General features: G+C 59.3%; 2 protein-coding genes and 1 long non-coding RNA gene across 12 annotated transcripts; all 3 read right to left on the bottom strand.

The window, feature by feature from the left end:
- Positions 1 to 7,529: 7,529 nt before the first annotated feature.
- Positions 7,530 to 10,102, bottom strand: LOC137229947 (uncharacterized). The gene is made up of 2 exons (XR_010945927.1): positions 9,951 to 10,102; positions 7,530 to 8,093 (listed from the first exon to the last, which is right to left on the bottom strand). It is a non-coding gene; the product is annotated as an uncharacterized lncRNA (long non-coding RNA).
- Positions 10,103 to 10,123: 21 nt separating this feature from the next.
- Positions 10,124 to 16,111, bottom strand: RIN1 (Ras and Rab interactor 1). 4 transcript variants are annotated; one of them, XM_067748234.1, is made up of 10 exons: positions 15,149 to 16,111; positions 14,826 to 15,006; positions 14,614 to 14,728; positions 14,449 to 14,521; positions 14,215 to 14,306; positions 13,323 to 14,060; positions 12,414 to 12,719; positions 11,969 to 12,100; positions 11,692 to 11,843; positions 10,124 to 10,744 (listed from the first exon to the last, which is right to left on the bottom strand). In XM_067748234.1, exons 1-10 carry the CDS (start codon positions 15,232 to 15,234, stop codon positions 10,259 to 10,261), a joined length of 2,361 nt encoding a protein of 786 aa, XP_067604335.1. In that variant the 5' UTR covers positions 15,235 to 16,111; the 3' UTR covers positions 10,124 to 10,258. The 4 variants fall into 4 exon arrangements, with proteins under 4 accessions (XP_067604335.1, XP_067604336.1, XP_067604338.1 ...); XM_067748235.1 differs by having other exon boundaries at positions 14,826 to 14,996; XM_067748237.1 differs by having other exon boundaries at positions 14,826 to 15,025; positions 15,149 to 15,325.
- Positions 16,112 to 16,248: 137 nt separating this feature from the next.
- BRMS1 (BRMS1 transcriptional repressor and anoikis regulator) lies at positions 16,249 to 23,440 on the bottom strand. 7 transcript variants are annotated; one of them, XM_067748245.1, is made up of 11 exons: positions 23,280 to 23,440; positions 20,535 to 20,680; positions 20,377 to 20,467; positions 20,134 to 20,252; positions 19,907 to 19,986; positions 19,726 to 19,822; positions 19,062 to 19,154; positions 17,855 to 17,919; positions 17,320 to 17,359; positions 17,077 to 17,186; positions 16,249 to 16,807 (listed from the first exon to the last, which is right to left on the bottom strand). In XM_067748245.1, the coding sequence occupies exons 1-11, from the start codon at positions 23,429 to 23,431 to the stop codon at positions 16,742 to 16,744; spliced, it is 1,059 nt and encodes a 352-aa protein (XP_067604346.1). In that variant the 5' UTR covers positions 23,432 to 23,440; the 3' UTR covers positions 16,249 to 16,741. The 7 variants fall into 7 exon arrangements, 6 of the variants coding, with proteins under 6 accessions (XP_067604346.1, XP_067604345.1, XP_067604350.1 ...); XM_067748244.1 differs by having other exon boundaries at positions 20,134 to 20,261; positions 23,280 to 23,439; XM_067748249.1 differs by lacking the exon at positions 23,280 to 23,440 and adding an exon at positions 21,249 to 23,237 and having other exon boundaries at positions 20,134 to 20,261.
- Between the last annotated feature and the right edge of the window lie 86 nt (positions 23,441 to 23,526).

The following is a 23,526-nucleotide window of genomic DNA, read 5'->3' as shown; positions in this document are numbered from 1 at the left end:
GCAAGGCTGGCCTTGCAGACGCGGCCAATCCCCTTGAGAACCAGGACTTTAGAAGGGCTTGCTATATGCCAGGAAGGTCATTCTTTCAAGGTTTACATCTGTGAAGCACAGAGAATTATCCCCCTTCTCATGAGAGGAAAGTCAATGCGGGGCAGTTCATCCTTCCCCTGGCTCAGACCCAAAGCCTTGAGGTCATCCTTGACTCCTCTTTCTCCCACACCCCACATCCAATCTCTCAGAAAATCCTGTTGTCTTCACCTTCAGAACAGATCCAGAATCTGACTGCATCTCACCACCTTTGCCACCCATGTCTGGCCCAAGCCACTACGCTTGTCCATTTAGATTTGTGCAACACTCTCTCCTTTGGTCTCTCTCTTGCCTTCTCCATCCTGCCAGAGGGATCTTTTTAAACCCCAAGTCAGATCCAGTCACCCTCCTGCTCAGAACCCTCGAGGCCCCCGTCTCAACTCAGAAGAAAGGCCAGTCTTTACCACGCTCGGCCTCCAGGCTCTTGTGATCTCCCCACAAACTCCCTCTCTCATCCCTCTCCCTTCCCCTCATTCCCTCTGCTCCAGCCACTCTGGCCTGTGGATGTTCCTTAAACTCACCAGGCACATGTCTACCTCAGGGCCTTTGTATTGGCTGTTCCTCTGCTTAGAACACTCTTCCTGAAAGATGCAAAGTCTCTGCTTCTTCACTTTCTTCAGGTCTCAGCTCAGGCATCAACATCCCAGACCACCATCCTCCTCCGCCATACGCTGGGGCTCCCTGGCCCCCTGGTCTTGTTCCATTTTTCTCCTTTGCACTTACCCCTATCTGACGTGGTATATATTTGCTTGCTGGCCTGAATTCCTCAATAGCCAGGGTTTCTCGCCTTCGGTATTATTGAGATTCAGGGTTGGGTAATGATACTTTCTAGAGACTGTGTTGTGCATTGTAAGATGTTTAGCAGCATCCCTGGCTTCTGTCTAGATGCCAGTAGCATCCCTCCAGTTGGGACAATAAAAAATGACTCCTTGGGACTTCCCTGGTGTTCCAGTGGTTAAGACTCCACGCGTCCACTGCAGGGGGCGCAGGTTCCATCCTGGGGAACTAAGATCCCGCAGGACTCACGGTGCGGCCAAAAAAAAAAAAAAGACTCCAGACATTGCCAAATGTCATGTCCCCTGGGGGCAGCATTGCCCCTAGTGGAGAACTCCAGCCCTAGGAGACTGCGAGCTCCATTTGGGCAGGGTCATTGTCTTATTCCCTACTGTATCCCCTGAGCCTGGAAAGCTCCTGGCCCACAGATGCTGCTCAATGGGTTTTGCTGAACGAAAGAATGAATGAACGCACGCATGAATGAGTGAATGAGACTCAGCTAAGTGAAGAATCTGGCTCAGGGCAACGCAGGGGGGGTGATGCGATTCTGCCTGGAGCCAAAGCCCACCTGCTCCCCACATTCACCCAGCCTTCCCCAGAAGTCATACCATCCCAGGCCTGGGAGATCCCTGGAAATCAGCAAGCTTTTTTGTGGGTGGGTACACTGAGGCCCAGGGAGTCTCAGAGAGTTTGTGTGGGAGGCCTCGGACCCTTCTTCCAGTTCTTTTTGCTGCAGTGCCCTGAGGAGTCGTTGGAGCAGTCTGAGAGTTGGGTATGATGTCAAGAAATGAGGATGGAAGGAAGACATGATGGGAAGAAGGCACAGCCTAGACAAAGTTACTGAGCTGGGAGAGCTCAAGATGTGTTTGGAGAATACAAAGGACTCTGCCGGGCCCGGAGGGAGGTTTAGGGTTAGAGGGACAGTGAAGACTGGAGAGAAAGTATCAGAAACGGGGTAGAGGCCTGGCCTGGAAAGCGATGGAGCTGCCCCTGGAAGGCTGGCCTCCATCATGGGGGTCACAGGGAAGAGGCGTGATGAGAGATCCCTGTGGCTGGTATGCGGTGGGTGGAGGGGGGACTGGAGGCCAGGGACCAGTCAGGAGGTTGCTGCAATAGTCTGGGAGAGGGGAGGGAGCTGGCTGTAGATCTGGGTAGCAAGGCGGGGCAGGCTGGGGAAGGCAGCCGCTAGAGGCTCTTCAGGGGCGGGCGGGGGCTGGCCGGAGCCTGGTCCAAGGGTGTGGCGGTCCCAGTCATGATTCGGGCAATGGCCAGTGCTGGGGCGTCTGAGGGGAGGCTGCAGGCCGTCTGGCGAGTGGGTGGGTCAGATCAGAGGTCAGGACTACAGCCTCAGTGGGGGTGAGGCATTGGGGGGCAGGCAGGAGGAGGAGGGTCAAAGGCCAAATTCCAGATGGCCTGGCTGGGCAAGTGGAGGGAAGCCTGAGCCAGGAGGCGGGCGGTAGTGGGGAGGAGTGGGACACCCTGACCCCAACAAGACTAAGGGTTTGGTAGGTAGAGAATGAGACTTGGAGATGCACCTGGGTGCCCAGTTTGGGTGGGCATCTAGCACTCACTTACCCCCCACCCCCAGGGCCATCCATGTTGGGAGAGGTGAGGTGGAGGCTGCCTAAGGTTTCCTTGGTGGCGCAGTGGTTAAGAATCCACCTGCCAATGCAGGGGACACAGGTTCGAACCCTGGTCCAGGAAAATCCCACATGTCGCGGAGCAGCTAAGCCCGTGCACCACAACTACTGAGCCTGAGCTCTAGAGCCCGCGAGCCACAACTGCTGAGCCCACGTGCCACAACTACTGAAGCCTGGGCGCCTAGAGCCCGTGCTCTGCAACAAGAGAAGCCACTTCAATGAGAAGCCCGCGCACCACAACAAAGAGTAGCCCCCGCTCACCGCAACTAGAGAAAGCCCATGCAAAGCAATGAAGACCTAACCCAGCCAAAAATAAACAAATGAATGAATGAATGAATTAAAAAAAAAAAAGAATTTCCTACCCTCGTCAGGAGAAGGTATTTAGTGGGCACAGCATCATGGATTTGGGGGTGAGGGGATAGAGGGGGGCTTGTTGTGGTCTTCATGCCAGTCCCGTTCAGCCGGACTCATCTTGGTTCCCCCATAGCACAGAGAAGATGCTAACTGATGCAATAAATGCTTGGAGGATGGGGGGATGGATGGATAGATGGATGGGTGGGCGGATGGATAGATGGATGGATTTAGGAATGAGTAAGTGGATGGATGGATAGATGGCTAAGTAGATGGGTGTGTGGATGAGAAAATGTTTAGATGCGTGGTTGGGTACAGGGAATCAGGCAGAAATGCTAATTTATAATTACCTGCCACTGTGATGGATGGCACACTCAGAATGTAACCCTATGGGTCTGTAGGAGTGCAGCCCAGGAGGACGGGACAGCTTGGGTCACCATCAGCAGGCAGCATGCGTGACGCTTCCCGGTTACCACACAGCCTGTTTTCTCCGTTGGGGCCTGAGGCCAATGTGTCTCCCTGGCTGGGGTGGGGACAGCTCAGGACACCAGGCGTGGCTGACTCACATTGGGAGTCAGGAGGCTGGGGTTCCCTGCTCTGATCATGGCCCTTTTGGGGAGAGCTCACCTCAGGAGGGCCATGGAAACAGAAGCCCACTTCCCCAGAAGGAACGTTGTCTTCCAGCTACTGGGACAAGCCAGACGGTGATTCTGGATGCAGTATGTGGGCCTGTTGGTGTTGGGGTGAAGGCGGCTTGCAGAGGGACTGGCCCTCAGAGGGCCCAGTGGAGCAGCCAGCATGGGGGAGCCGAGTGTGATTGGGGGGCGCCCCCCGGGGCAGGAGTCCTAGAGAGCATTGGCATGAGGGCCGCTGAGCCAGCACATTGCTTTGTGTACAAATCACCTCCTTTCCTCCTTTCTCTTTTGTCCCCATCCCCCCACCTCTCTCCATTTCTAAATTCTTCCCAAACCACCCCAGCCTTCAGGCTTCAGGAGGAAGGGCCAACGGGTGGGCGGGAGGCGCCTGGTCTTGGGCGGGAGAGGTCCCAGGGCAGGAGTGGGGAGGGAGGGGAATCTGGGAAGGAGGGGGTTGATTGCGGCCCCCTCCCCTGCCCCACGTGCTGTGCCACACCCTGTGTGCTTCTGGATGGGAGAGACCCACAGGAGAGGTGTGTTGCTGGACCAGACAGGGTGGGAGAGAGAGGCTTGGAGAAGGTGGGACCCAGGATGAAGGGTTGTCTTCCAGGCCTGGCCCCTGGGGTAAAGGATTCTGACAGCTGGAGGGGGCTGAGGTGGGGCAGAGGTGTCTTTGTCATACAGAGAGACTGTGTGTTTGTGGATGTACCTTGGTGTCTGTGCATGACCGTGTGTGTGTGTGTGTGTGTGTGTGTGTGTGAGCATGCGCGCACGCTTGTGAAAGCCTGGCACTGCTGTGGGTGTGCACAGCTGGGTGACGTGTGTGTCCTCGAGGGCCCGCACGTGTGCCCACAGCTGTGAGGGGAGAAGCATATGGCTGCCCCTGGATTGCCCAACCTGGGCCCAGCTGGAGCCCCAGTCTCTCTCCTGGCAGATGCCTGACCTGAACATCTGGCCACATCTGCCCAGGGGGCCATGAGTCCTGGAGCTCCCATCAGAGCTAGAGGGGCCCGGCCCTTCCACTCAGTGTTCACACGGCCCAGAGAGGGACGAGGCTTGCCCTAGGTCACACAGGCGGAGGCAGAGCGGGGACTGTATCCGAGCCTGGGGATCCCAGGACAGGTGCTCTCCCGGCCCTCACTGTTCTTGTCCTCCCTCTGGAGCCCTTTGCCCGTGCAGCTCCATGGAGCATCCCTGAAGCTGGTCCTGCCTTGGCCCTGCCATGTGCTCCAGGGACGTCCCGGATGGCCCTTCTCGGGCCACAGCTTCCTCATCTGTGTGAAGGGTACCTATGCGAGTGGACTCTGATCCCTGTGGCATCTGGCAAAGGCCTGCCACCCAGGGTGACCCACTCTTCCCCGTTTGCTGAGGACTTGCCTGGTCTCAGCACTGCAAGTGCTGTGTCCCTGGAGCCCCCTCAGCCCCGGGCAAACAAAGATGGTTGGTCATCCTGTCTCCAGGGACATTTCTCTTTCCACCACATTCTTTCCATTGCTACCCTGGTCTCCGCCCCTGCCGTCTCCACTGGCACCTGGAACTTTCCCCTTCTCTTCCTGCCCGTTCACATTCCCCGGGGACCTCTGTGTCTCACTGTCCCTCCCTCTGACTGCAGGGTCTCTTCCTCCCTGTTCCTCTCTTCCCTCTCTGTCGGGGTCTCTAGCTCCCCTGTCTGTCTCTGGGGTCCCTCTTTCTCCTCTCCTGTCCCCAGCATTGTCACCTTGTTGGTTTCTGGGGTCTCTCTGTTCTCTGCCCTCTTCTGTTTCCCCCCTCTCCATCTCTGGTGTCTCACCCGCTCTGTCTCCCTGGTCCTGTCCCCGGGTCTCTGGCTCGCCACCTTCCCTGGGTGGTCCAGGCCTCCCTCGCTCCTCTCCCCCAGCTCGCACCCCCAGTGCTGGCTGGGGTGGGAGCCAGGTCTGGGGGCTGTGACCGGGCTGGGAAGGGGAACCCAAGCAGACATGGTATTTATGTTAGGACTTCAAAGTGGAGCAGAGCCCGAGGCGGGGGTGGTGAGGGCTGTCAGGGGTGGGAGGGGTGGGAAGATGGCGGGCAGAAGCCAGACTGAGGTCAGCTCAGGCCCCTCCCTGGTGAGGGTCTCCTTGGTGACACACACCTCCCCCGTGGGGACACTGAGACCCAGAGTAGGAACAGAGTGGGCTATTTTGGTGCAGAGTTCCAAGAAAGGCACTTCCTGCACCCCCGCCCTGTCCCCTCCTTTCTTTCTTTCTGTCACCCTGCAGGAGCAGCTGTGTCCTCTGAGCATCAGCCCGGCCTGGGAGGCAGGGGCTCCGGGGGCAGCAGGAGCAGAGGGCTGCATCTCAGCAGGAAAACATCCCTGGCGCTGGGACAGGAGTGCGTTCTCAGCTCTCTGGCAGAGGTCTTGCCTGGCAGGCAGCGAGGGTCTGTAACCCTGTCGGCCCCGACTGGGCCAGGCTGGTTCAGCCCCTCGAGGCCTCTGGGGGCCACTCGGGCTGCCTGCCCCAGGGCCCAAGGGGCCAAGATGGCCGTGAAGGTCACCCCACCCCTGCCCCCCCACCCTTGGCCTAACCCCTGCTAAAGACACCCAGCTGCTGGGGCCGGGAAGGCACGGGGTCAGGGGCCCAGGCCATGGGCGGGGTGGGCAGGAGGGACTGATTGTCTCATCCTGCGACTCAGATCTGTGTCCTAAGCCCCTCCCAGGAGCCAGACCCAGCAGACACCCCTTCAGCCTGGGCCACCCCCTCGGGAAGCCCCCCTCCCAGACCAGAGGCTTGCTCTGGACCCGAGACCCTCTGATCTGAAGCCCACCCAGGCCTCCAAAGCCCCTGCCCCTGGACCAGTCTCCCCCCCACCTTCCCCAGGCACTTCCCGTGAATCACTCAGGCTGGAATCTGATGAGCTCAGGCCTCCCCACCCAGTGCTGCCGGCCTCTGCCTTCTGCCTGGCCAGTGGGGTCACCACGCCCCCAAGAGGGTCTTCTCAGCAACTCCCAGCCCCCAGCAGGGTCCACCATGGGGTGGGGTAGCTGAGTGGTGGCAGGGATAGGCCACGGCTGGGGGTGAGATTAGTCAGGAGAAGGACTTGGACCTCTTTTGCATCATCAAAAATGTATGTGTGTCGTTATGTTGTATGTGTATCTCTGTGTGTGTCTGCACTTGTCTCTGAGTTTGTGTGTGTGTCTGCACTTCCACGCCTGTGCAGCGTGGGAAGCAGCAGGCATGTCCGAGAGGGGGCCTTGGGTATGTCAGCGGCAGTCCTGCAAGGGTAGGTGTAAGCGTGCCATGAGGGTCCTTGTGGAGCAGGTCACCACATGTCTCTGTGTTGGCCTGTCTCCATGTATGTGCGTCAGGGTGTCACATTCTGAACCCGAGAGGGAGAGTGTGAGGGAATATCTCTGAGTTTGCAGATCTAGGGATGTCTGCATCAGGGTGTGGCTCAGAGGAGGGGCCAATGTGTGTCACTGTGTCCCATCCTGCAGGGCATGAATGGCTAACCGTGTCAGGGTGTCCTAACACTCTGGGTGTTCCTGTTAAGGGTGGCGGTGCTCAGGCTTCACTGTAGGTGACCCTGGCAGGGCAGGGTGTCACACAGCCTGTGTGCAAATGTGAGTCAGGGTGTTTGCGTGTTAAGCTGTGGACATGAAGGCGGTCACAAGGCCATGGCGGGGAGTTAACTGCTTGGTGTTGAAATTGAGTCAGGGTGTTGTGGGTCTCAATGACCGCTTTCCTCACCACCCTGGCAGGGTCCTCTCTCAGGCCACCCCACAGGCCTGGCTCCTGAGCCTGCCTGGCCAGAGAGCCCTGGGGGGAAGAGGCCGTTCTCTCATTCCCTTCCCAACCTCCATTAGCAGGATCCCCATTCGCAGGACGGTCCCAGGGCCCTTCCTGGCACCAGGCCCTGCACAGGTCCTCTGAATGCCCTGGGTCCCCGGGGGGGCCTCAGGAGAGAAGGGAACCTGGCATGTGACTGGGAGTGGGGCACGCCCGCCCCCTGGTGGCAGCAATGGAGGATGTGCCGCCCCATGTCCCAAGCCATGGGATGAACAGTTAGGCTGAGTCTTCAATCACTCCACATATATTTACTACATGCCAGTTCCGGGCCAGGCATTGTTCTAGGCCCCCAAGATTCAGCAGGGAACAAGGCCGACTTGGCTCTGGCCTTCTGGTGAGGAAGACAGACAATAAACAAACTCACACAGGGAACTACTGTGAGGTGATAAGTGCAACATTTCCAAGTGAGGAAATGACTCTGCTGCTCCTCCAGAGATCCAAGCGTCAGGGTTCCAGCCCTGCCCTGCAGCAGTGGATGCTGGAAATGGCACGGCACCTCTCAGAGCCCTGACTTCCTCTTCCAGAAGGCCAAAGGTGGAAGGCAGTAGTGGGAGTGGGGGGGGGGGGCAGTACAGAGTCCGAGCGCACAGTAGGCCGTTACTGCCCAGATCACAGCTGTCTCCCTCTGGCTGGGGCTGCGGATGCTTGGTCCATACGGACACAACAGATTGCTGAGTGGATAAGTAAACAACTCCTTCTGTTTTGGAGGATTGCAGAATCCGAAGCTCCACGGAACCTGGTGTCTGAGTCCTCTGCCCTGTAACAAGCCACTTTGCCTGAGCAAGCCTCAGTTTCCTCATCTATAAAATGGGGACAATAAGATCAGTTCTAGACCAGCCTGTCATTGCCTGCCCTGCCTGGAGCCCCAACCCCCGTCTCATGACCCTTGGTCATGCTGATTTATCTGGCCGGGACCCCTAACCCATCAGAATTTCTTCAGAAGGTAAACCAGAAGATTCAGGGAGCAGGCAGGGCCTGGCAGTGCTCCAATGAGCCACTGCTGGGGGCATGCTGAATTCTCAGAGCCAGGAATTAGGACTGAGCATGGGAAGGAGGTGGGAAGGGCTTGCAGAGGCCCCCTCGCAGGGGCCCAGAAGCCTCAGCCAGCCCTAGTTCCCATGAGACCAGCTCTTCATCCGGCCCTGGGGTTCTCTGAACACCCCCTGCAACCATTCCAGGTCCTTCCTCTGAGACTGAACTTGAGACATCCTGTGTTTGGTTCCCAGAACCCAGCCCTCCCTTAACCTCCCAGCCCGCTGCCCTTCCCTCTTAGTTATCAAACTCCAATTAGTGGACAACATTTATTGTGCGCCTGTGGAGTGCCCAGCACTGTACAGGGCACTCGGGTGGGTGAGGGACTGGGGGGGACATACAAAAGAGTGAAGGGAGACTCCCCACCAGCGAGAAGCTTGTGGGGGGCGGGTAGAAGTGGGGGAAGTTAGAGCTGCTGATGGCCTAGTGAGAAATTTGGGAGCCCTGCAACCTGGGCTGTATCTGGAGGGTCTGAAATCCCAATGTCCAGGATTTCTACCTTCCAGCTGTCATGTCTGATATATGAGCTGATGTCCCTTTGTGCTCAGTGTCTGAGGGAGCACCTCAGAGACTGGCTAGGGTCCTCCTTCCACCAGGGGCTAGTTCCTTCCCAGGGAGTGGTCCCCTGAGGCTGGCCTCATTCAGACCCCTGACTCCCAAGACAGCTGAGGGCCAGAGGTCTTGGCCCTGGCACTGTCCCCAAGTTGCCTGGCAGCTGCCAGACTGCAAACCCCGTGACCACCTACACTGCCGCTGCCCTGGAGCTGCGTTCGTCCATCAGGTCACCCTCTTGGCAGCTTCCTGAGCCATGTGCACCCCCTTGTGGTTGTTGCTGGTATTTTCTTTGCTCATTTGTTGCCTGATCCGGGCCTCCCTTTGGGGTCTACCGGACCTTGAGGGTTAATTTACTGGTGGTTTAGAACACAAGGAGTAGCTGGAACCTGACCCCTGGTTTGGGTGTGGGGATCCCAATGGCCTCCTGTGTGGTGTCGTAGGAGTCACTTTCCCAAGCCTCAGTGGGTAAAAAGCCAGGCCCTGTATCCCGTAAAGCTCTTGTGAGGTCCAAGAGAGTCAAGTGCAGAGAAGATGATTTCCGAATCCTCACCTCACTTCAGAAGCCTGTCTCCTCTGTCCCATTCCCTTGGGACATCACAGTGCCTGGGAGGACTTCCCATCTTGGGGAAAGACCAGAATGTGGGTGTTCTCTCAGCTGGACCCGACCCAGTCCCCAGGGCTGCCTGGAGAGCCTCTCCCTTCTGTGAGAGTGAAGAACAGACCCTTGGAGAGGTGTGTGTATGTGTGTTGCTAGCATCCAACCTCCTTCCCTCCCCTTTCCCCTAGTCTGAGCTCTGCTTTGCCACAAAACCATCCATTCTGACCCATGGAAGACTTCTGGGAGAAGGTAGGGCAGCAGTAGCACCCCGACTTCACAGATGAGGACACTGAGGTTTGGAGGTGCTTGGCCTCCAGGTGGTCTGGGCAGCACTGGGCCCCAACATCTTGCTGCCTCCCCAAATCCTCCTGACACCCAGGAGTGGGTGGGGCCTTTCAGGGCCTTGAAGCCCCACCCTCCACTGCCAGAGGTCAGGCCCCTGTTTGATTTGTCCCCTGTTGGGCACACTCACCACTGCGGGACGGCTGGCCTCCAGCTGGGGGAGAAGGATGAGAGGCCAAGGGGCCTTGGGCCCTTCGTCTGGGCCCCCCCCCAAAACCCCCTGGGCTTTACTCCAGTGCCCAGATGTGGCCAGTCCAGGCACCTCCCAGCAGGTGTGATCAGAGGACTAGACAGTCAGAGGAGGTGGCAGACACGGAGCGGCCCGGGGTGGGGAAGACTAAGGGGCTGTGCCTTGGCCAGTGGGGTGGATGGCTCTGAAAGGCCTTCCCCCCAGGCTCAGAGTTTTCTGCCCCAAATGGCCCTTCTGCCCACTCCCAGCTACTCCTCTGCTGCCTGGCTTCCCTCAGCCTCTGGCCCCCTTGGCTGGGCAGGGCCTCCCCTGGCCTGGTCCTCGCCCCCCTCGGCCATCGTCTCAGACTCTCCCCTGCTGTCCCTGGGACTGGCTTTGACCTTGGTGTCCCCATCTCCCCGGCCCCCTTTCTCCTGCTCCCTGCCCTCTGCCTCTGGCCTCCCACTGCCCTCCTCTGGGGCAGCCCCCGGGGAGGTGCCCTGGGTCTCGCGCCACTCTGTCCGGCGATAGATGAGGTAGCCGGTGGTGGGGAGCTGGTGGGCCAGGGCTCCGGGGGGCAGGCGGTGGTAGTCCTCCTCCTTGTATAGGAAGAGGCTGAAAGTATCAGGCTGGGTCACCCGGAACTTGGTGGCACAGAGCTTATTCAGCATGGCAATCGAGGCCCCTGGGGGCACGGCTAGCGTCTTGGAGGTACAGCCACTGCTGGGGTCCTGATAGGCTACGCGGAGGAGGTGCTGTGCAGGAGAAGCAAAATCAAGAACTCAGTCCTGCCTGGTGCGAATCTGGCTGCAAAGCTTGAGGTCTCAGTAGAAGCTCTGCAGGAACAGGGCTGGGACGGCGCATATCCAGTGGTAGAACCAGTGGCAAAAGCTTTGTGAATAAGGTGAGCTCTGAGCAGGGGCTCTGAGGAAGGGAGGGATGTGCTTGGGCTAGCGGGTCACAGCTGCAGGCTGGAAGGACGCCCCAGCAGGCCTCTACAGCCTAACAATCCTACTCAGGTAGAGCTTACTCTGCGCCCTCAGTACTTGTCCTGAATTAACCCATTTCATCCAAATATCAACCCCAGGAGGTAGATACTATTACCCCATTTTATAGACAAGAAAATTGAGGCACAAAGAGGTTATATAACTTGCCCAGGCTCCCAGAGCCAAAAAGCAGCAGAGCCAGCATTTGGATCCAGGATCTGGCTATCAAATCTGGACTCTTAGCCAAGGCTAGAAAGGGTCTCTTGACTGCATGGAAGGAGGGTGAAGGGCAGAGATGCTGTTTGGCTCTGAGGACACCACGCCTGAGCCCAGATGGGAGGGTATGGGGGTCACGGGCTGGAAGCCTGAGTCCAGTTGGGGGCCAGAAGCCAGGATCTGCCTGTGTCCCTCTCCCTCCCCATGTCATGTCTCAGTTTCCTCATCTGTAAAATGGGGATAATAATGATCCCACTTCAGAGTTTCTGTGAAGATTCAAGGCTGAGCCGCCAGAGCACTGAGCACAGTGCCGGCTCGTGGAACGCAGCCTCCAGAAAGCCTGGCTCGGACGTGTGTTACACACGGGGCGCTGTTTCTGTCGTGGGCTAATGCAGGACTGGCCTTTCCCCTTCCCCCTCCTTTCCTGGGTCTCATTGGGCAAAGGAGAGGACTGCGCCAGACAATGCCAGACTCCCCCCGGGGGTGGCCAGTCCTGTTACCTGGAAGCTGTGGGTGGCGGGCAGGCGGCACTGCTCCCAGAGGCTGAGGGAGGACTGCAGCTCCTGCGAGGGGCTCAGCGGGAGGGTGTGGGCCTCGTTCAGGCCACTCAGCAGGACCAGGCTGGCCGAGAGGCTGGTCAGGTAGTAGCCGCCTGGGACACAAGGGGAGGAATGCGGCTCAGGCTGGGCGTGAGTGACCTGCTCCTTCTGCCTCCTCTGCTCAGTCAGGGCGCCCCAGCCCCACCCAGACAGAAGGGGCGTGTGTGGGGTTCCTCACCCTCTCCAGTGAGCAAGGCAGGCTCCAGCAGCTCTGACATGTACTCGGCCTCCAGCAGCAGCTCAGGAAGGTCGCACTGGGCCAGGACGAGGCTCAGCAGTGGGAGGAATTCATCGGCCCCTGCACCCTCCCCTGTGGTGGTGGAGGAGGAAGCTTCAGGCTCCTCTGGGACCCCAGGGTCAGAATCCACTACTTATCTTAGACAAGGACCCTCCCCTCCGCCTGCCAGGCCTTGGGCACTGTGGTCTCTATGGCAACCAGGGGGCAAGGCCTGGGGAGTGGATACTCTGCTTTCTGGGCCACAGTTTTACCATCTGTGAAATGGGAGGGTTGGACCCTTTTTTTTTTTTTTCCCCCTCCCTGCTGTGCCATTCCTGGAGCCTCTGCCTGGTGGCCTGCCTCTGACTTGGCAGGAGCCAGTGGGAGGTGGTGGGAGGGGGCATACCTGCCTGGGTCCTCAAGGCTGTGTAGAGCAGCTTGCAGGCCTGCAGGAGCCGCTTGACCTGGGCGCTGGGTGAGTAGGCACGAAGTAGCTGCAGTAGCTTCTGGCGCACCTGTTCCATCTCTACTGGGGAGGGCAGGCTTAAGTGGGACCCGAAGGCTCTGGGGCCCTGGGCCCGGGCCAGGCAGAGGCCTTCAGCCAGGCGGCCCAGGGAGCCGTTGGTGGAAAGACGGCGCCGCAGGCGGGCCACCAGGATGGGCCGGAGAGGCTTGAGCACGGAGCGATGCAGCGACTTCTCCAGGACGCATTCTGCGGGGGAGAGGTAGGCTGGGGTCAGGGGAACCAGGGGGGCAGAGTCCCTGGGAGGAAGGGCATGATCAGGAGAGGAGAGGGATGAAAAAGAGGAGGAACCTTGGGACTTCCCTGGTGGCGCAGTGGTTAAGAATCCACCTGACAGTGCAGGGGACACAGGTTCGATCCCTGGTCCGGGAAGATCCCACGTGCCGCGGAGCAACTAAGCCCGTGTGCCACAACTACTGACCCTGTGCGCCACAACTACTGAAGCCCGTAAGCCTAGAGCCCGTGCTCCACAACAAGAGAAGCCACCACAATGAGAAGCCTGCTCACCACAACAAAGAGAAGCCCCTGCTCGCGGCAGCTACAGAAAGCCTGCATGCAGCAACGAAGACCTAACGCGGCCATAAATAAAATAAATAATAAATTAAAAAAAGATTTGGAAACTTGGTGACAGGGAGGCAGGCGGTGGACAGAATTTGCTTGAATGGTGGTGAGAGAAGGTGGGTTTGTAAAGCCGCAGAACAGACTGAGAGACAGGCTGGCAGTGTGGGGAGGCAGAGAGAGTGGAATGGGGAGACAGTGCTGAACCGGCAGAGCCCCGGGCTGGAGTCTCACCCAGTCTTTCTGGTGGCAGCAGCTTCTCCGGGCCCAGCTCCGCGCTCAGCATGGCTCGGGCCCGGCTCAGCGCCTCGCGGATACCCTGCAGCTCCTGGGTCTCAGGGCCGGCCCGCACCTGGGTCAGTAGGTCCTGCACCAGCTGGCCCACGGCTGTGTGTCGGTCCTGCATCAGCGCTGCGGCTGCCCGGCCCACCTGCCGCTCGGGCGCCAGCAGGGAGCAGAAGGCAGCGCTCATGGACCGAAGCAGCGGCCGCCGGCGGCCCAGGCGGGGTGAGGTTGCTGGGCTCCCCTGGGACCCTGGCACCCCCTCCTCCTCTGAGCTGCTGGGGGAGCCGCAATCCACCTCCTGGAGGGAAGGCAGTGGCGGGAGGCTGGGGCCGGTGCCCCCTGGCACACGGTACCCCACTGAGCTCTCCCTCCGCAGCAGCTGGCGAGAGGGCAACCTTTCTGTCTGGTTGGGGGCTGTCCCTGGCAGCACTGGGACTGGGGGAGGCGGCACAGCTGGTGGAGACAGGGGGCTGGAGGTCTCTGTGGACACACGCACTTTGAAGCTCCTCTTGAATTTCTCCCGCTTGGTGGGGCCCAGGTCCCCTGGGAACAAGGGGTTGAAGAAACACAAGGCAGCTCCAGTGCCCTGGTCCAGCTCTTGTGGGGACCGGGGCTTCAGCCTGGGCAGCAGTGGGCCTTCAGATGGGCCTGGCTGAGCCTTGGTGTTGAGGGAGGAGCTCCAGAACTCTAGGGAAGAGAAACAGGTTGGGGCCTCAGGGGGTTCAGGGAGGGGGCCCAACCGAGGGAAAGGCACAGGCTTCAGGCTGTGTGCCCATGCCTTCCCTTTCCCTCTTGGCCTCAGCTTGTCCATCTGAGCAACGGGTAGCAGGGGAGCCCTTACCAATGCCCAGATGGGAGATGGCTTCCAGCTCCTTGCGGGTGGCTGCCTGGCAGATGGCTCTGGGGAGCTGAAGCGGGAGGAGAAGAATGTCCCTGAGGCCGGAGAGGGGAGCAAAAAGTCAGGAGTGAGGAAAGCTCCGGGCTGTGGGCACTGAGAGCGTCTGTGTGGGAGGAGGACAGGGTATCCCAGGGAGTAGGGCCCCATGGACAGCAGGCGCCCTGCAGGCAGGCTCACCGGGTGTGGCAGTAGGCACAGATGAGCTGGACCAGGTCCAGGAACACAAGCTCTGAGCCCTCCAAGGAGACGCCTGAGAGACGGGAAGTGAGGTTGTTCTCTGGGGAACCCCGGTGCCCTGCCTTGATGGTTTCCAGCCCCTCCCTCCAGGCCGGTCCCTCTCACCCCCAGGGCTCTCCTGGATGTAGTGGCTGGAGACGAAGGAGGGGCCGCTGGCCTCGGGCAGCCGCATGCACAAGGCTTGGCACTGGCGAGTGTTAGATTTCCGTACCAGGAATGTCTGCGAGTCGACAGGGGTCGGAGGCTCAGGACCTCCGCGTCCAGCCCCGCTCCCTCCCACCCTCGGCCACCAGCCCCAGGGGTGGGGGAAGACTCACCCCGGGGGGCTCGGTCCTCAGCACGTGCAGCGCGGCCGCGGCGTTGGCCCGCAGCTGCAGCCACACGGGCCGGGTAAGCAGCAGGCGCTCCCGCAGGCTCACGGTGCGCCCGGGCTGCTGAGGCCCACCTGCTCGTGCCCCGCCGGCATCAGGCACATCGTACAGCGGGTCCTGCGCTGGCCTGGGGGCAGGCGCCAGACCTGAGCAGGGGGCCAGGGGCTGGGAACCTTGCCCAACCCTCTCCCCCTCCTTGCCCAGGACAGACCCAGTTCTGTGGTCCCCCCGCCCCTGCCCCACCGGGTTGCCCTTCCAACTTCACTAACTTTTCTCTCTCCAGGTGCCCAGGTGCGAAGCTGGTTGGGCTGGGGGCTCCGAGAAGGCCTGCTCCAGACTCTCCAGGGGCTTCCATGGCTGGGAGCTCCTTCGGTATCTCCGGGGACTCAGGAAGAGAATCCAGCCCCCAAGGCAAGAGCACTCACATTCCCAGTGGTGAGTAACACTTCCTGAGGGCGGTTCGCCCTGTCACAGCCGCCAGTTAACTCTTGTGTGTCCACTCAGCCCGGGCAGTGCCTGCTTCCTCTGTTCTGGGCCCAGCCTCTGGGGGCAGGGATCGTCTCCATGCAAGTGGCCCTCCGAGGGCCCCAGCTGTGGGGCTACCACCTCCACACAGTGCGTCCTAAAGCCTTGCCAGCCTCCTCGAATCATACAGGTGGGCAGAAAGGGGTTAAGCAGGGCCTATCTAGGTCCCCACAGGCCTCGCCTTTGGGGCATCTTTAGGTCTGTGGTCAACTGCTCATCTGTCCACGGTCTTGAGCTCAGCCTTGTGGGAGAGCGCCCCCTACAGGTCACCGATGACGCATTCCTGAGCTTAACTTGCGTTTTGGGATTTCAGGTTGCCGTGGAGAAAGGATGCTGTGTCTCCATGGAAACTAACCTCTTTGCTTAACTGAGGTTCTGGGGGCGGTTCTAACAGTCAGCGCTAAACAGGGGGGAGTCTGGCTGTGAGGTCGTCAGAACATGGCGCTGCTGCCAGCTGCCTCCCACGCACACAGGCTCTGCCAGCCTGCCTTGCCAATCTGCCAAGTGACTGGGGCAGGTGCAGACATGATCCAGTCTCCAAGCACCGAGTACCCAGTCCCCGTCCCCACCCAAGGCCACGTGCTCTGCCTGTGCCACATGTTGCTTCAGACGTTGCTCACCAGCACCAGGCAGTCCAGGGCCCAGCCCCCCAACCTCTGGGGAGCAGGCAAGTGGGAGAACCCCCCTTCCCCAGCCTATACTCCAAGTTCGAGTGGGTAGGCTCCCGCTAGGCAGTGAGAAGAGGTACCAGGGACCCCAGAAGAGACTGCCTGTCACAAGCACTCTCCATGAGAGCCCTGATTCCCTTGCAAGGTAAATTAGACACACGCCGGTCACGCCAGAGTCCCAGAAAAGGTTTTAATTCCAGTCCCTGAAATCTGGGAGGCGGACACCAGGAACCGCCTTGAGAAGGAAGACCTGGGGAGCCTGCCTTCTCACCTCCAACAACAGCCAGGACACAAAGGTCCCCCAAATATCATTTCTGACCCAGAGTTCCCGTGAAGTGGGACCCAGCTCACTGGCTCGGTGACTAGGGAGCCAGGTCCAAGGTCAGCAGAAAGGATGTTGCTTTGGCTTAAGATGAGACACATCATCATCAGGGAGGGCACCGCGAAGGCTGACCTTCGGTGGGGGCAGGTGGTGGGCTGGCCGGGGATGGAGGAGACAGTGTTGCCTGGCTAAGGCAGCTCCAGGCCACAGTTGAACAGGGCCCCGAGGAGGGGCAGAGGAGGAGTCCAGACCAGTGGCGGCTGGAGGGGAGGGCCACAGCAGCACTGCAGGGCTGGCTGGGCAGACGCTGAGGGGCCTGTCAGTCTGCCTTTCTGCAGCAGGTAAGTTCAAATGCTGGGTTTGCTGCCAGCTGCTCCAAGGGCCCCCTGGCTGTGAACAGCAGGGTCAAGGTCCTGGGGGTACACAGGAAGGGAAAAACCACTGCAGGTGAGAGGACGCCGAACCAAGAGGGAAGCAGGCACTTCATGTGCGGCACTGAGAGGAGTGGCCTCAGTCTGGCCCAGAGCAGGCAAGGCCAGGAGGGCACAGGTCAGCTCCACACCGCTGATTCCTGGGCCTCTCTGGTACTCTGGGCCCGCCAGGCCGGCTGCTAGGGCTCAGCACTCCACCCTCCCTAACCAGAGCTGGCGGGGCGGGTCCATCACCTAGCCCCATTACTCACCCCCACCGTAGCTCCCACAATGCCCTCACACCCAGACCGTCCTGACTCTCTCAGGTCACTGATCTGACACAGTCCCTGCCTCCCTCTGGGCTCCTTTCCTGGAGGCTGGGCTGGGGGAGGAAGAACAACCCCAGTAGTTTGTGGGTTTTTTTGACCAGGGATCAAACCCGCGCCCCCTGCAGTGGAAGCGTGGAGTCTTAACCACTGGACCGTCAGGGAAGTCCCGACCCTGCTGGTTCTTACCATCTGATTTTCTCTTCTGAGGGGACACGGCTGCTCTTGCCTGGGTGGGTAAGAAGAAAACCCCCTGAGAGCCTGCCTCCAGCTTGGCAAATCCCCCTTCCACCATCAGCCTTTCTGAGGTGGAGGTGCTGCTGGGTCCGGGCTGCACTAGAGGGGTTGCCGGGGTATAAGACCCTTTCTAGGCAAAGGTTTGATGTGCTCTCCAGTCAGAGACTCAGGCAGCCCAGCTGCTTTCCCGCCTTCCTGCCCTCCCTTTACCCCCACCCCCATCAAAACCTGCCCTGCAACAAGGGGCTGATGTAGACTAGGAACTCCCTCCTCCGGAACAGCCTCAGGCCAAACGAGGCTTGTGAGCTCAAGCAATGCCAGGGAACCTGGGCTGAAGGCAGAGGGTGCCGAGGGCTGAGCAGAGAGCTTCCCAGGCCCTCAGGAAGTCCACACGTGGAGCGCCTGCAAAGCCCAAAGCTGGCATCTGGTTGGGGAGGGGGCACTGCACTGCCAGCCCCCATCCTGAGACAGGCAGCACCGGACCCACCTTTTTGATGGCTGTCCAGTCCTCCAGGATGTCGATCTCCTGCAGCATGTACACGATGTAAGGGCCTGCAATGGGGGTCAAGGAAGCAGGAAGCCTGGTGGAGGGGGCAGGTGACGGGCCTTGGCCCGGGAGCTCCAACACTCAGAAGAGGCGGTGCTGTGGACATCGGGGCAGGGAGCCGAGGACCTAGTTAAGAGCTCAGGCTCCACCTCCTACCTCTTGGCCCCCGGGTTCTCGGCAGGGTGGAGAGGTGGCATGGCTATGGCCTATTTCACCCACTCCACGGGGGCCTTCCAGTCTCAACCCTACCACTCCTCAGCTCCCCTCACCTATTCTCCGGTCTCAAGGTCAGAAGGCCAAGGTCCATGCCACCCACTCAGGGATCTGGCCCCTTTCCCCATCTACAAAGAGACTCTAGTCTCCTCTGTCCTGAAAACAACCCTCCTTCGGTCTCACACTCCCCTGTGGGGACCAGCCACTCTGTCCCCCTGATGTCTCCACACCCTCACCTCCCATTCACCCTTCAAGTCTCTGCAGTCCAGATTCTTCCCTCCCTCCCTGCGTGAACCTGATTCCCACCACCAGGAGGTCAGTGCCCTGAGAATCTGGTTGCTGCAGGAATATGAGGGGTGGGGTGGGGTGCACAAGAGAATTCAATTCAACTCCGTGCTGCTGTGCCAGGAGGGAGGAAGGCACAGCAGGCCCTGGACCAAAGGGACGCACGCCTGGGGCGGGGCAGAGATGACCATGCCCAGATGGGAGGCAGGTGCCCCAGTTTAGGTACAGGGGTAATATCTAAATAGCCATTTCGGCGGGGAAACTAGGAGAGGCTTCGTGGAGGAAGTAACAACCGAGACGAGCACTGAGCAGGCACACGGGCAAAGGCAGCCGATAGGAGAACGGAAAGTCAGCAAAGGCATGGGGGTGGGAAAGCCTGGGACGTCATGGGAAAGCCAGAAGGGCCTCAAAGGAGAGCTCACTCCGGAAATTACGGGGAAATCTCTGGATGGATGTTTCTACTTTTTTACGGTCCACACAGCCTAGGAGGACCCCGCAAAAAATCCCTGACGGCTGGATTTGACTGGACATGGCCACAGGATGCCAGATGACCATAAATGAGTCTGGTCTGCCTCTGTCTTGCGTGTCCCTCCACCCTCCTCCGCCCTGACCTCTCGCCCAGCTCGGGCCACCGTGGGGGAAAGGATACCGGAAACAAGAGGGGCCTTCTTCCTCTTGCTGGGCTGCACGGAGCCCCAGGTCTTCGAGCTGCCTCTGGCGTGCAGTTTGTCATCCCACCACTCTGTGCCCCAGACCAGGGTCAGGATTGGGGTGCCGGCCATCCCAGGACGCCCCACCCCTGTAGCCGGTGTCCCTCACCCGGGCCAGGCCAGCCCTTCCCCATCACTCGCGCCCCTACCCCAACCAGGGCAGTGCAGAGAAGCCTGGGCTTGGGGTTGGAAGCTGAGTTCAACCCTGGGAAAGAGGTCACTGTGATTTTGTGAGGCTCGCTTTCTTCATCTGTTTCATGGACAGGGGTACGATAATAATTCCTCCCTCCCCAGTGCCCTGTATGAACGTCGGCCTGTGGACATGGAGAGGACTTGGCCATGGCATGTGCGTGTGTCAGAATGACACCTCCGTTCTGGAAACTGAGCAGGGGGGCAGGGGACCCGCTCTTCCTGAGTCCCCACTGTGTGCCAGGCTCTGGGCTAGGCGCTTCCCTGGCTGCTTTCATTCAGTCCCCACAGTGACCACGAAGCAGGTCCTCTTACAACCCCCTGTGCAGGCAGGGAAGCTGAGGCCGAGATGGGGGGCAGGCACTGAAAGCACAGGGCCTGGGGCAGGGGTGCCCAGCCAGCCGCTCGCCTCACCAGAGCTGATGTCCAGGCTCTGGCGGTCCTCCTCCAGCCTCTGGATCCGCTCCTGCAGCTCCCCCTGCAGGGTGTCGTAGAGCAGCAGCTTCTCACTCTGGAAGAGGCGGAGTGGCTCAGCCAGGCAGGCCGGGGTGGCCACTTCCGTCCCCACCTAGCACCCAGCGCCTGGCACATTCACCTCCAGGTGCTGCTTGGCTCCCTGCAGCTCACACTCGTACTTGTTCCTGATCACGTCCAGACAGAAGCCCTTGTAAATCCCTGTGGAGGGAGGGAGAGGGAGGTCCTGCTTGGCCAGGGACCCAGGGGCCCATAAAGGGGGGCCAGGGGCACGGGTGAGGCAGAGCAGGGACGAGAGGGGAAGGGGCCAGAGAGCCATGGCTTCTGGTAGGGGAACAGGGCACACACCTGCCACCTGAATGCGGATCTTGAGGCTCCGCTGCAGGCCCCCGAGAGGCTCTGTGTATTCGGGCGCCCTCTCAGCTCCCACCTCCTCCAGCCGCACCCGCAGCTGACTCAGCCGTTCCCTGAACAACCTGGGAGGTAAGAGGCAGCCGCGCACCCGTGTGCTCGCCCGTCAAACACGAGCGGAGTGCCCGCTCCACAGCAGGCCCCAGCCAGCCCTGCCCGGCCCCAGGGTCCCTTGCTCACTTCTCCTTCAGCTCCGAGAACTGCTTCTCCAGGTCCAGCATTTCACTGACGCACTCGCTGCGGCGGCGCTCGTAGCCCTCATCGTCCATCTCTGGGACAAGAGGCCAGTCAGGGCGGGCAGAGCGGGGGCGGGCGGCACGCGGGCGTGTGGGGCTCACCTGAGCTCTCCTCCTCGGACTCGGTCTGGCTGCCGCTCCGTTCCTCCTCGCTCTCTTCCTCCTCCCCATTCATCTCGGCGGCTGAGTCGCCCTCTGCTTCCATCTCCTCTGTGTCTTTGCTTGGAGGCTGGACGGGCATCTGGGCTCTGGGAGTAGGAGTGGAGCCATCACTCGCCACTGCCCACAGCTCTGAGCGGGAAAGTGGCCACTTGGGAAGTCAAACCAAGCCTCACTGCTGACGGGGACAACCGGGGGGGTGACTGGACTCGCCACACCCTGGGCACACACTGGGTGGGGCAGGTGCAAGTGGCCCTGCCTGCACATCTCCCGAAGCCTGGGAACCACAGAAATGCCCATGCCCTTGGACGCTGCCAGTGATCCCAATCCCGGGAAGAGTGGCCAAGGTGACGATCCATAACATGGGAAAGGCCAAGGGTGGGCTCCCCACTGTCTGTGGGACTGGGCCCAAACATCTGACTGGGGCTTTCAAGGCCCTACATAGACTGGACTTGAACTGCTGGTCCGGCTCCTTCACCCCACCTTCTAATGCTTAGTTCTCAAATATACCATGCACTTCCTACCCAGCGCCCCCCGCCCACCGTGCTGCTCCTTCTGCCTATGATGCCACCACTTCTCTTCCTGAGAACACTCTACAATGCTCATCTTCTCACCGTGCTCAAATCCTATCTCCCTCTGCTTCCTCTAAGACCTCACGTCATCAGTGCTCCCGTCTTCTGCATCCTCCACTCTCCCTCTTGACAGCTCTGTCCCATGAAACTTTAGACGCGCTCAGGAATTTCCCACCATATAGAAAAAGCAGAAACACAAAACTTCACCCCACTCCACTCAATCGCCCCCCGTTTTCCACCTTTTCCAGGCCTTGCTCTTCCTTTCACCTCCCGCTTGTTCCAGTCTGTTTCTGTATCATCGCTCTCAGCTGAAACTGATCCTGCAGCGTTAACAGATGACCTCCTTGTACCTAATGCCAGTATTTTTTGGTGCTTACCTCAGGTTGACTTCTCAGCAACACTGAACACTGTTAAGCATTCCTTCATTTATTCACTCATTTAATCTTTATTGAAAATCTAACATATGCTAGGTACCATCAGACACCACGGTAGAAGGCAGGCACAAGTGTGACAGAAAGACAGTCTCTGACCTCAAGGAGTTTACAAGTTCCTGGATGAGAGAGAGGCCAAGAAGCAGATCATTACTGTGGAGTGAGAGGAGTTAAGATGAGGGGCATATGGGAGAGACAGCTAAACTGGGACCTGGAGCCTGCTGCAGTTTTGAGGGCAGAGGAAGATGGGCCAGACAGATGAGCTGAGCTGGTTGAGGGAGGGAGCATTTAACCAGAGTAAGTAGTGTGAGCAAAGACCCCGAAAGGAGAGAAGGGGCAGGGTTGGGGGCACCTGGGTCTAAGCCTCAGAGAGAAATCTGGGCTGCAGAGATCTGGTCATCACATATAGTGAGTTCTTCAGGCCTTGGGAGAGGGTGCAACCAGCAAGGCAGAATGTGTGGAGTGAGAAGGGGCTCGTGATGGAACTCCCAGGGTCACCAAAGGGGCAGATGATGCGACCCCTGCAAAACAGAAGGAAAGTAGCAAGAGGTGGAGGAGGGAAAACTCAAAGCATGGAGAGAACTTCAGAATGAAGGAGACGTGACAGTGCCAAGTGCGGCCAAAAGATCACTCAAGAGGAAGAATAAATAGTCTTCTCAACAGATCATCTCTTTGTCTACTGGGGGCTTCTGGTTCACTGTGATATGCTTGTCTGGGCACTTCTCTTGTAGTCCTTTAGTTCCGTGTAGACACCCTTCCTTATTTATTTACATGTCTATTGGCCCATTCTCATGTCTGTCTCCCCAACCAGTCTGTAAGCCTCACCAGGGCTGGGCTGCACATGCGCTTTATTCGCCTAGCACAGTACTAACTCATTCGATGACTGGAGGATTTGCAAATACAAATTAAACCAAACAAACTTTTGCAGGGCAGGGATTGGCTTTTACTTCTTGGTAGCCCCCGGCCTCTGTAGTGGTAGCAAACGTCAATTCAAGTAAATTAACTGGCCTAGCCTAGAGGACAGTTTCGAAACATTCCTCAATGATTTCACAAATGATCTGACCCTGACCTGAAAACTTCGGTTCTCCAAACCAGCCTCATCTTTCCCATTCTCAACCCTCAGTTCCTGCATTTCCCAAACTTCGCAATTCCTCTTCACTGTTAAATATATTAATTTTGGAAGATGCAGCGGTAGGTAAGTCCTACCTTTCCGGACCAGAAAGGGTGAGGGGTTGGGGGAGGTCTCTCCAGCAGTCTGAGTCTACTGGGTGAGCTGAATTAAATCACAACCTCCCCCTCCTTACCTTGGGTATAAAAAGAGAATAATAAAGATTGCAAGCGATAAGGAATGGAAAAGCAAATTATAAGGCACTGTGTACAGGCAGTTTATCTCTCAGAAAGTGAGCATGTCGAGGGCAGGCCTCCTCGAAAGGAAGATTCTTCCCTACCCTCGAAGAAGCCAACACAGCCCCTCTACGGCGCGCCGAGAGCCCCCCGTCCCGCTCCATCTGCGTACGCGCGGGCGCGGGCGGGACAATCACTGGCTCTTCCACGGCCAGCACCGGTCCCGCGGCCCCCGGCACGCATCCGGCCGGTTAAGTCTCCGCTTCGGCCCTGGAGATTGGGCCGGCTCCGACCCACTGGCCGGAGAGGGCGAACCAGGCGCCAGGGTTGGCGTTACGCACCCGCGGGGAGTGGGGCCTCCGGCCTCACGTCCGAGACTCCCTGAGAGGTGCCGGAGGCAGCCGGTACTGTCCACCGCCGCGGGGCTCCCAGAAGCGCCGAGAGAGCCTTTTTTCCTGAGGCGAGAGCCTGTCCACGCTTCCGCATGCGTCATCAGCAGGCGCCCGTCGGAGTGCTCACAATTGGACAGCTCGGGGCTAGGCATGCCGGGATACCGCGGGCCGGTTTCCATAGCAACCGACTGAAATT

The sequence above is a fragment of the Pseudorca crassidens genome, chromosome 9 (assembly GCF_039906515.1).
Source record: "Pseudorca crassidens isolate mPseCra1 chromosome 9, mPseCra1.hap1, whole genome shotgun sequence".
Classification (NCBI taxonomy): Eukaryota; Metazoa; Chordata; class Mammalia; order Artiodactyla; family Delphinidae; genus Pseudorca; species Pseudorca crassidens.
This window is presented reverse-complemented; position numbering and strand designations above follow the sequence as displayed.